Source organism: Lytechinus pictus, chromosome 8 (genome assembly GCF_037042905.1).
Source record: "Lytechinus pictus isolate F3 Inbred chromosome 8, Lp3.0, whole genome shotgun sequence".
Taxonomy (NCBI): domain Eukaryota; kingdom Metazoa; phylum Echinodermata; class Echinoidea; order Temnopleuroida; family Toxopneustidae; genus Lytechinus; species Lytechinus pictus.
The window spans coordinates 5916016-5928377 of NC_087252.1; the positions used below are offsets into that span (position 1 = coordinate 5916016).

Below are 12362 nucleotides of genomic sequence, written 5' to 3' on the forward strand. Positions count from 1 at the left end.
TCGTCACTGAGCACGCGTCATCTTCCACTCTTTGGGATTTGCTTCCAATAAATATACTGTACTTGTGCTGAGAAGTGACAAGGATGGAGACTTATAAAGGCATAACCCGTGTAAACGGGTGCTTGCTCTGTCACCTTCTTGGCTCGATTATATTATTTTTAACGTAAACAAAGAGTCAGGATTCCAGCCTGACACCTTTAACAATAACAAGGTAGGAAACTGAATAGTCGTTCGAGTCACGGCTGGTACTTTTATTGGAAGCGAAATCGACCCATATCTATTCAAGGCTTCTCTACACTCTTCCGACGCAGAACACAGAGCTTTATCCCAAAGCGAGTCTCGCATGTTATAACGCAGTACAAACTTCTCTTCAGTAATGTCAATACCTAGAGTGAATCCTTTCATAAATATTACTGCAGGCTTTGTCAGTCAAATTGCCGCTTTGTACAAGAGTCCCTCTATCGTACGGCGTTATTGATTGGCGGTAAGTAACCTTGTTTATGCTTGATATCCAAGGGAACAGCCAATGAGCGCTGTGCTTTCAACCATGGCACGTGTGAGCGCAGACAAGTGGTTGAGCAAGCATTCTCGATCTTAAGAAGATGACAATAGCGGTGCGGTGTAGATTGGTATCCCTTCTCGCACGCAAAGCCTTCCGCATTGTCGCGGTTTACTGAAGCACGGAGTAACAATGAAAGGGCCCCATTCGAGACCAACTCACAGTCAGCATACCATGGCGGGTTGTTTGGCTGGTTAACAACAGTTGCTACGGACTTGCTGTTTTCCTAAATCTCGTGAATAACACACAACAACATCGGTCAGGTATAATGCCTTATCAATCTAACTCGCACACTCATACAGTTGCATCGCGAGTTCACCTCGAGTAATTTTCTTGACCCCCTCCCACTCCACGAAGATCCACACATGGTATTGGAATACCATAACTTTCATTGGAATATACTATTAATGTGTTAAGAACGAATTAACACTGTTGCAGTTTTTGCGGAAATACTTTATTGAAAATTATTTTTAGATAATTTTTACCAGCGATATACTTTACATCATCGAGAGATACTTGGCCTCGTTTAACAGGCTTTCGTTGTAGGATTCATAACAAATTTATACACCAACCACTGACCAAGATCTATTTCATCGTGGTTTGAGGTAAGTGTTTCTTCGTCTTCGAATTATGTTTTCAATCTTAAATATCACTTTTTCTCCTGATTTGAACATAGTTTGATAAGAGTCTCATCTGTACATGTGGCTCTCAATTAGTTATACTATAAATGAAATCATTAAGGATGTTGCAACGCAAGGCCATGACTCAGTGGGCGTTACCCCTCTTCCTATGTTCTCATTCTCTTTCATTTATTTATCAGATTAAGAAATAATGTGATTTTCTCTTTAGTATTTATTAATTAATCATTGAAATTTTATAAGAACTATCGGTCAAGCTGCTTAATATTATTACATATTTTGTTACCAAGTAACTTTATCGAAACCAAATTAAAGTTTGTCTCGAGATTTGATCAAGGCACTTCCCCATAATCGTCGTCGTCATCACAATCGTACTTGCCATCATCTTCAACAGTAACTATTTCTCTAAATTAATGTGCGGAATACATATATATATATATATATATATACCATTTAAATTAATCTGCAACAACATGCATTGACGTAAAACAAGACGAAAAATATATTTTGCTGTATTAATAAATCGAAATAAAAATGAGTGAAAATATCCAGCATTTGATTTATGTTATGATTTTCTTCATTTATGTTTTTCCTACATTTACTTTCATGTGATATTGTACTTTTGGATATTTTAAAATTAGGACATTTACTGAATGATCAGAGGCGTACATGTATGAGTGCACCTTTCTATCAATTTGTATTTTATGTATACAATGACCGTGTAGGTACGCGAGATGAAGTACGTGGTTAATGTACTAATATCACAATAATCACAAATATTTATAGTGGATCGAGATCAGCTGCAACAGTACATCAACACTTTTAATGTTTCCTTTTTTACCCACGTGTTGACAGCGAACTAGCTTTAAAACACGTAACAAAGCAGTGCTTAATACCACATCCCCATGCCGACTACTAGTAAACACCGATCTCGTACATTGTAAGGGCGTTTGACTCAAGCCCCTTATTCAACTCGTGTTTTGACTAGAGTGTTTTTTCTTCTAACGATAATCTCTCTAATACGTCCATACACTTGAATGTTCATGGCAAACCATCGACAGTGGGGTTCGTAACGATTACGATATTAATATATTTGCATCAAGTGCCGTTAAAAAGAAATTATTTACCGATATTATTTAGATCTTAAATGGAATATAGGCCTACTCTAAGTGCAATTCAAAACTAAGCGTTACTTATGTATATTTGTCTTTGTTAATTTATTGTCTTTGTGGGGGTGGGTTGTCCATAACATTTGTCAAAAATGGACACACAAAGATGCAAGCATATATCTTTTATATAACTAATTAGGATAACTTTGACCTCTGCCATGAGTGCACCCATCCATTGGAGTAGATCCGCCATATAAAAGAACCAACGCCCATTATGACTCATTATCTTCGTTCTTAGTAAACTCATTATCATCAGATTCATTCAGTGGTATTAATCACTTGTATTAGGAACATTCATAATATGGGAATTTATTCGTTTGAAAATAATGCTAACGTCATGGCTATTGTATTTATGAATATCGATGGGGAAGTTATATGTATGTTTACTATGATCCTACTTTGAAAAAAAAAATGTAAATGATGAAAATAAATGACGAAAAAATATACTGATGACGATAATGAATATGACGTGGGTGATTTTTTTTTCCGAAAAATGATTATGATTGCTTCTCGATTTCCTGCGCCACACACAGATACCGCGAATATGATCTGAACAATATATGATAAGCACAACTTACCTTCGATGTCCATTTGCTAAATTAATTGCACTACCATTATTCTAAAAGGCAACAATGCAATTAGCGTATTGGAACTCCGTGGATATAATTCACAACACTGACTTTTAACCGTATCGAATCGCCGGAGCATGGTCCATTATATTATATTATATTATAGAATATCCCACCAGTCTTTCGAAATCCATCTTCATCGTGTCAATAAAAATAATATTGCAATAATTAAGTATCCATAATTTGAATACAAATATTCCTTGATAATATATTCATTGAGTTCTGCTTTCGAGCGCAATGCCCCAAAACGGGTTTTATCGTGTATTGTTGATATGTCAGATAGATTAATTGACTCGTGTGGCAATAGCTGGCCGACTGGGACAGGTCCCTTTGTGTTAGACCTTCCATATTCCTCCGACGATCTCATTTACTTGTTGCTATGACAACCCATTTTCCCAATCCTTTATCGATGAGAATGATATTGGCACGGGGATTACACCTCTCCATTGTATCTAAATATCGATAGAAAGGCCTTGAAATTGATTAAAAAATAGGATGCAATTTGCACAATATTGGTTTGCACACATATCTACAATCGTACATGAGGAGTATTATTTAAATGAGACCTTTTTGGCTTCCTGAATTTAGCCCACTTTTTTCTCGTATACGTCATATATAAATCCACGTACAAAATTATGTACGAGTAGTTCATAAAGAAGCATAACGAAAGAATGATTAAAAATATATACTTGCATTCAAATCATACATACATGTACAAAACTTACATATTAGTAAGATATTTTCAACTCTTCAAAAAATGAAATGGAATGATAATAATTAAATAAATTAAATTAAATAAATAAGTAAATAAATAAATAAATGAAAAAATATGAATAGACCGGGAAATGTATATATGAATAGATGAATAAGTATATAAAATAATAATACAAACGCACAAAATACACAGGCCTTTTTGGTGCTAAGATATCAACAGTCAGTTTTAGGTTTTACCCTGAAACGCTTCTTTTAATTTGCTCACTTATTTTTTTTTATAAAATGAGTCGACAGAACAAAATCAAATAAGCCAAATGCTGGTCAGCAGATTTCATTCATCACTCTACAGCTGACCGAATAAACAACATTGTTTCTTAGTTCATTATCGACTGATTAAGTGCGGTTATCGATCAACAGATTCAGTGGTTTTCTTTATATATCAAACGGACCTAATATTTCAAATGAATGTTATGTATAATGTTTTATTGATGTCAGTGAACGAGTGTTATCAGAAAACTCATGATTTTTGTATTTCATTTTCAGCTTTCTCATTGGATACTGCAGGCAGTACCGACAAAGATGATTCGGTTACGATTGATAGTGGTGGTGTCCATGATGATGTACACAGCCAATCATTGTAAGTATAGCTCGACCCGATCTGTCTATAGTCGATAATTGATTAATAGACGATGATTCGACACACCAAATGCTTCCCAAAAAGGCATTTTAAGATAGATATTACTTGCCGGATGCGAAAAGCGGCCTATGACCTTTATGGCAAAATTTCCATGCATTCTTACTTACATGCATAACTATTTTTCATTTATGTCTCTACAAATCCATGCTATAGCGTAGCATTCCCAGTAAAAATATCGGATATTTTTCTATGTCTATTAATTTCTATGCAATTAAACCTGAAATATTTAATATATTAGTGCATCAGTTAATTGTCAATGCATCAACAACATGGAACATGAAGAATTAGATTAAGTTTCATTTTTATAATCAGTCATTACAACTAACAGCTGAATATTATCCAAACTATTATTGAGGACAATTATGGACAGGGTAAGATTCTTAATCATATGTATTTCACTCGCCATCTTGTTATGTTAATCTAGGTAATGGGCAGCAGGCCTTTTCCATCCAGCCCGAAGCGACGTTTGACCTTAACATCGGCGACTCTGTTTTAATGTTGTGCTCCGTAACGGACAAGGAAGGGGTTGTCACATGGGTCAAGGACGGAACCACGGCACTCTCCAACGAGCGAACCATCATCAGTTCAGAGAATGAAGCTAGGTTTGCTGTCACAGGAGACGATCCCAGCGGGAGCTTCAATCTTCAAATAACGGATCTGGTTGAAAGCGACTCGGGGATTTACCAATGTCGAGTATCAGCATCAGGCTCAAGCGAAGCCCTTACGTCGACGGATGCCCAGCTTACAGTCACACGTAAGTATTTGGTCCAATTTCGGCACAAATTTTTAAGGGATTTCTAATGCAGTATGATTCATTTGGCTTTAGAGCTTCACAATATAGAACTCATAATCTAATCAAAATGCACGTGTGGTTTGCATGGGGACTATCAATTTATTCTGATCGCCTTTAATTATTTTCTATAATTCATGTTGGCATTCTTAATATTCGTCTCCTCCTTCGCCACCACATTCCATATCGGAAGTTTCGCATCGTAATATCACACTCGTAATGTTTTTTTATTCCTTAATCACAGCGATTCCTGTCCAGACATTTACTTCACAACCCACTGAAGCACAGGGCATCATTGGTAATGCTGTCACACTACCATGCGTCGTCGAAAACAAGGAGGGCAACCTGGAGTGGCTTAAAGATGGCACCGCTATCAGCAACGACTCGGAGATTACAGACACGAGTCTCACTCGTTACAACATCGTCGGTTCTGCATCTGCTGGCGAGTACAACCTCCAGATTGTTACTCTTGAGAACGCTGACATGGGGACGTACGTATGCCGCGTTGCTGCCGCCGGTAACAGTCCCGCTATCACGTCAACAGAAGCCGTTCTGACTATTCGGGATTCCAGCGAGATACAGAGTATTGTGATCCCACCCTCGGCTACTTCAGCTACTGTAGGTACATCAGCTTCCATGGTGTGTTACGTGTCAGCTAAAGCAGGGTCTGTGCTTTGGATCAAAGATGGTGTCCAGATCAGCAGGGACAGGGATCTAGTCAACGGGGATTCTAGGTAAGTTATCACTCAAAGGATAGCAAAAATGCACACACACATGCACATAAGCAAGAGTACTGATGTTAAAACATGAATATTGAATGGCCTTCACTCCGACATAAATTATTTAGTCCATAGTACGTAGCAGATAGGAATGATTTGTTTCTGTTCCCCCTCTCTAATAACGGCAACGTCTCCCTCTTTTCTATTTTGCAGCGGGCGCATTACCATTGCAGGAACCGACGAGGAGGGCTTGTATGAACTTCGATTTAGCACAGTTGAGGAGGACGACGAAGGTGTCTATTTCTGTGTTATCACAGCAGAGGGTGATCAAGCAGCCGTTTCATCATCTCCGGCTAGTTTCACTGTAACAGGTATGCATCGTGCTGTGTACAAAATAATAAATCATTAATTTTCCTACGTCTAGAGTAAGCTTTTGTTCAAGCGTTATGCTTTAACGCCTGATTTGCTTGATTCAGTGTAACACATTTATCACTGCATTTCAGCCGGTTGATAAATTTGAGAACAGCTTAATGATTTCTATCTGCCCAAGGGAACACAACTCCCCTATCACCCCATGAACATAAACGCCATAATGTTTTCCTAATTTGAATACGATTCTTCACTCCTTTCTTTAGCTGCTATTGAACCGAACACCGCCTCCCCAGAATGCTCCTTGACACCCGCAAGTATCCTCAGCGAGGGCGATGTGGTAACAATCAAATGCGAGTCCACAGGTGGTTCCCCTCAACCAACATTGACCTGGTCAAACGATCTCGATCCTAACGCTTTCTCTGGAAACCAAACGGACGAGGAATCAAGTGCATCCAACTCGATCACCTTCTCGCTTACCAAGGAGCTAAGCGGTGTCGTATATACCTGCAGATCCACGCATCCGGCGTATAGCGAACCAAAGGAATGTTCGCTGCCTGCACTCTCTTTTGACTGTAAGTTATCAACTGATCAACAGAGCGATCTCTCTCTGCACGTGACAACCATTCAGTCGTTTCAATGTTCTAGAAATCAATTTTCCTACCAATCAATCTATCAACCATTTGATTGTGTTTTTCTTGTTTTCTCACACAATGTAGAAATCAATGAGGCATTTAATTAACAATCGATATGATTATCATCAAATTTGTCCCAAAGTAACAGGAAATCAATTTAGTCAATGAAGGCTTTTGTCAAGGAACTATTTAATTGAGCTTTGAAATATGTATATCAATTGAAAAGTCATCTTTCATTGTCAGTTCGCATTTTTGTGAATATTCAACTTCAATAGTCTAATTTACGTTTGTTTGTGTCGTATGCAGTGATTGCAACAATCAATGTTACCGCCCAAACGACTCGACTGACCATCGAGGAGGATAAACCTGGAGAAATCATATGCAGTGCTTCAGGAGACCCGGTTGTCCTAGGGTACAGATGGTATTACAATGGAGCTGAGATAGAGGCCACCGATGACAGGTAACAATTCCTGCACTGACCTTGATCCATCATTATTTGCATCCTGGTATAATTTTCAAAATGTTGTTTGGATGATTCGGCGGAATCCTTCCATAGTTTCCCCGAGTACATGAAGAAGGGTTTGTTCCTTGTCTGAGTTCTGGTCCTTTAACTCCGCATTTGATCTTGCACACACAATGATAATAATAAAAAAGACATCGGCCAGTCTGTTTTAAATTAAAGTTGCTCCGGTTTCGAAAATAATCCATGACTATATAGTGACACTCATAATTTTTTTTTTAAAGTTTTTTTTTTGCACTTTATCATTTCAATGTCTATTGCGTTAGAAGTTTAGAGTTAAACATCATGGGATTAGATATTGTGCAGTACTCCTTGTGTACCTACACTTCCAATCAGGGTATCCTTAAAAGAACCTATAAACAATTCCTAGTTGAAATACGGGTATAGGATAATGGGACATTGACATCGATGCCATAAATACTGGATTAAGGTTGGTATGGACGATAGGGCAATATTGAACAGCTAAGGCAGAGTAATACTATAATAATTATTCTGATTTGTTCTTTATCCAGGTTTGTAATTGAAACAACCAATGGCAAGGACGCTTCTACGCTGACCATATCAAGTGCCACTCTCAGCATGGACGATTCCACAGTACAGTGCGAGGCCTACAACCGTATTGACCAAAGGCGTACGAGTATTGTCCTGACTATCAAAGGTACGAGGCTTTTTTCGCAAGGTCCTTTCAACATTCCCTTCCCCCTCTCTCTCTTTCACAGAGATTATTAATCAGATAGGCTAGAGTTTGCATAGGCAGTTAAATGTATATATATTCTACATATAACACATATTCCGTGTTAATATCTTCCAGACGAATTTTAAGAGGAATATTCAATGATGATTTTTGTTTTACTTGTACAATTCATCGCGTACTGAACGTTGCGTTAGTTTATTATTCAACATGTTTAATCTACACATGATACTCGCGTGTTACCATACTCAATTTGGGTAATCTGGGATGTTGCTGTTGTGTTTAAACATCTTTAAGAAATATTTGTGTTTCTTATATCTTTCGTCCTGTCCGTTTAATCATGATATTTGGACGTATATGACGTTTCACTGTCAACTATGATCACCGAATTGCTTCTTGATTTTTTTTCTGTAAATCGAATTAATTGTTTTTCTTGTTTGATTTTGAATAAAATGTTTCTCTACCAAACAGAAGTATGATCACCGGATTGAATATATTTCATTCATTTGTTTATCTCTTTATTTCACAGAGGATAACTTGACGACATACGTGCTTGCTGCCCTCGGTCTCATTGCAACGATCATCTTTGTGGCCATCGTTATCGGTTTTATTGTCTGGGTCTGTCACCGAATGAATAAGAAAAAACGAACAAGTAAGTTTCAACCAAGTGATTTTCCTTGCCACAATACCTTAATCAATAACAGGCGATTTTGGATAAACTTGCGAATTTTATTGTTGGATTTCGAGCAAAGCTTACATTCATTAGAAGGTTGAAATACGTATTAGAGGAATAATCGTCACATTGGCTGGATATTGTGAGGTCCCCGCTGAACCCTCCCATGATACCAGCAAATGAAATTGATATTGGTATATGGTGGGGATTTAACGAAACTATTAATAAAAACTAGTGTTCTTCATGAAAAACCGTGTAATAATCAGAATTTACTTAAAAGGGTGATTATAATTTTGAAGGGATATCAGCAATGGCATTTAGGTTATGTCTACTTCAGACGAAATCAAAGTTGAATTGTGTACTAAGTATTTCTTTTTTCGTTTTCTTTCCAGTTCATCCAGATCCTGAAGCCGGTGGAATGACTAAAGGAATCCCCAACAGGAACTTCTTCATCGGAGCCACCCACATGGATGGCCTACCAAACGGTGACATCAAAGCAGAAGTTACTGACGAAAAGAAGAAGCACAAGAAACACAGGAAGCACAAGAAGGACAAGAAAGACAAGAAGGATAAGAAGCACAAGAAGGACAAGTCAAAGGTCCTAGAGCACGACTCTACAAGGGCACCCAACCCGCTCAGTACACGAGATGGTGATCATGATGTCCTGCCAACCATTACTGGCTACAGGAGACCTGGTACAAATAGTCGTGACCCCGGTGTCTACCCGACATACCCTCCTATGTACCCAATCGATGGACACTCGCCACTTCCTCACTATCAAGATGGCTACCCTGCGGCTGATCCTGACTCAGCTCCTAGGTCAAGTCGAAGAGATTCCAAGGACAAGTCGGGTCAAAATGGAAAGATCTCGCTGTCTCCAGGAGAGTACCAGAAGAGAGACGAATACGAGAGGAAATTAAGAGAACTTCAAGGGCTCAGGTCGGATCTAGCTGCGCCTGAGCCAGAGAAAAAGAAGAAGAAGCACAAGAAGCACAAGAAAGATGTAAATATTTCTTTTACGATTTCCTCACAATTGCGATAGGTTATCCGCCTGAATATCTGAATGACCTTTCATTCAAATATAAGGAATATATCTAGGGAACATTTACAATCATTTTCTTTTTTTCTCTTATTCTTATAATGTGCTAATGATGTATGATATAATCATTATCACTACTATTATAAGCATTATGTAAACGAATTAAGATTAGTATAGTAATAAATTGGTAGAGGAGTAGAGCTATAAGTCGTGATAAAGTCCTCTGGAATATAATATCCGATTAAAATTTAAATAAATTATACCAAATTATCCAACGTTACCCAATTTTACTTACGTTTTCATAACTGAAGTTTACCTTAAAAATGTCTTAATGAATTCAGAAATAAATTATACTTAATTTCCTTTCTTTTCTTCCTTGATTCCTTTCAGAAATCTTAGGAGGCATCAACATGAGCAGAGCAAATGAAAGCAACACATTTGCCGGGAGGTTCAAGGACCAAGTCACATTCTTGCCATGTTTGATATCAATCCGCAATCAAAGACTGGGACTGCTTTCTGAGTCGTGACGTCAAGGCAAACCATCAGGCGAGTGAAAAGAGAGGACGGTATTGGATTCGTTAATGTCACCCGCCATTAAATGGATGGGTCGATGTTGAGACTGAACCAAGCGATACGAAGAGTTCTGGATCCAAAGTAGTCGAACATTTGTGGATTTTGGGTGTCCGCGGACTGTTTGAATGGCGGAGAGGACAAGCAATATAATGACATTAGCTACAAGCGTGCCTTATTGAGAAGTATTTCATAAGCCTGATAAAACCAATTGGACATCAGACAATAGAGGTCTATCACAATATCTGGCAACACTAATTTAATTTTAGCGGTTGTGTCAGATAAGTATTTTGACCATTGTCTTTTAATCATGTGCACACGCGATTGTACCTGTGTCGTTGTCATTTATTTGATGTAAGATATAAGAGCAGCGTGCTAGTTTATTAAATACAATGCTCATTGGCAGGATGTTCTGCCGGAATCAAACCCGGACATTTATCGGGTAGCCAATTGCCTTAGAAGTCGGCTACGTGCTTAATCATTGTAATATCTGGATTGACAACTGTGCCCGGCTCCACTCACTTGAACTTGGGACATTATCTGTTTTTTCTGTTATCGTACATCCTTTAAATGACAACGTTTTAGGCATTGATAATAGTTTTCGCACATGGACGCAGGACGAATTTAAGAACACAGTAAATATATTGAAAATGCAAGTCAAATCACATGAACATCTGGGGAGTCTTTGTCGTCAGTTGGTGAACCGGAACGGCAGTTTCGTTCCAAGTTTCGGAGCTAACGAAAAAAATTCAAATATGTCAATTGTTAAGAGTCCAGGATAAAACCGCTGTTTTGATTCGCCAATTTTCGGCAAAGACTTGTTGGTTGCTCGTTGGCATGAAGGAAATCTTACAAAACATTTTTTTAAATGTTCGTTAAAGCGTTCTGCGTGCATGTAAGTTTTAAACCAATAAGCTGTAGATAAGCTATTCAACTCGTCTCTTTTAAAATTGTTTCTTAGATGTCATATATTGGACATGACATATTGTACCATATTTCACGAGGGGCCAACTTAGGAGTTTGATTTTCAGAGTTTAGTTTGTTACCTTGGCAATACTTTTTTGTTAAATTCTACAAAAAAGTGATGTTTCAAAGTTCAGTCTTTCGATTTTGTAATAATTTTTATATCAAATTTATGTTGGTTTCAACTCAGAACTTTTGCAGTTTTTGATGTTTGCATTTAACATGAATCACCTTGTGAAACTAATCTTTGATTGGGAAAAATATATAGATTTGCATAATAATAATAATAATAATAATATAGGGTATTTATATTGCGCACATATCCACCTTGTTAGGTGCTCAAGGCGCTCCTATATTACCCGGCTAAGCTAGGCGTTCATAGCGCACACAGCTTTGTAAGGAATTACTTCCTACCGGTACCCATTTACCTCACCTGGGTTGAGTGCAGCACATTGTGGATCAGTTTCTTGCTGAAGGAAATTACGCCATGGCTGGGATTCGAACCCACGACCTTCTGTTTCAAAGTCCGAAGACTAATCCACTGGGCCACAACGCTCCATGTCTGAATATTCATAATTGAGGGGTGTTGAATTGATGATAAGACATATTTATTGTAGAAATAATAGCACATCGGAGCAGGGGAATTTATCTAAAATAGAGGCTTTGATCTCTCTAAAAACCACCATGTTTTATATTGTTACTTATTATTTAGCTTTTATCTATTTCATCAACCAACTTTTTCAGTTTTATCATCTAAAATATAAATTCATTCAATTATGTTTTTGGAATTTTAATGAAATAAATATTGAGAAATCAATAGTTTTGTGATGTCAGCAATATACGAGTCTGGATATAAATGATCAAAATTGAAATATGTAAATTGATATTATGAAATGTGTTAATTAAATATGAATGCAACTATTATAAATCATAAAGGACTGACTAAATATCTAAATATTTATGGTGCAGATAAAAGAACGAGGTGAC

At 37.6% G+C, this 12362-nt stretch overlaps 1 protein-coding gene across 1 annotated transcript; it reads left to right on the top strand.

Annotated features, from left to right (window-relative positions):
• The first annotated feature begins 58 nt into the window (after positions 1-58).
• LOC129266475 (obscurin-like) lies at positions 59-12310 on the top strand. The gene is made up of 11 exons (XM_064103448.1): positions 59-1164; positions 4253-4346; positions 4831-5160; positions 5441-5930; positions 6129-6286; positions 6551-6859; positions 7226-7379; positions 7952-8097; positions 8660-8782; positions 9196-9806; positions 10233-12310. The coding sequence occupies exons 2-11, from the start codon at positions 4289-4291 to the stop codon at positions 10239-10241; spliced, it is 2388 nt and encodes a 795-aa protein (XP_063959518.1). The 5' UTR covers positions 59-1164; positions 4253-4288; the 3' UTR covers positions 10242-12310.
• Positions 12311-12362: the final 52 nt, after the last annotated feature.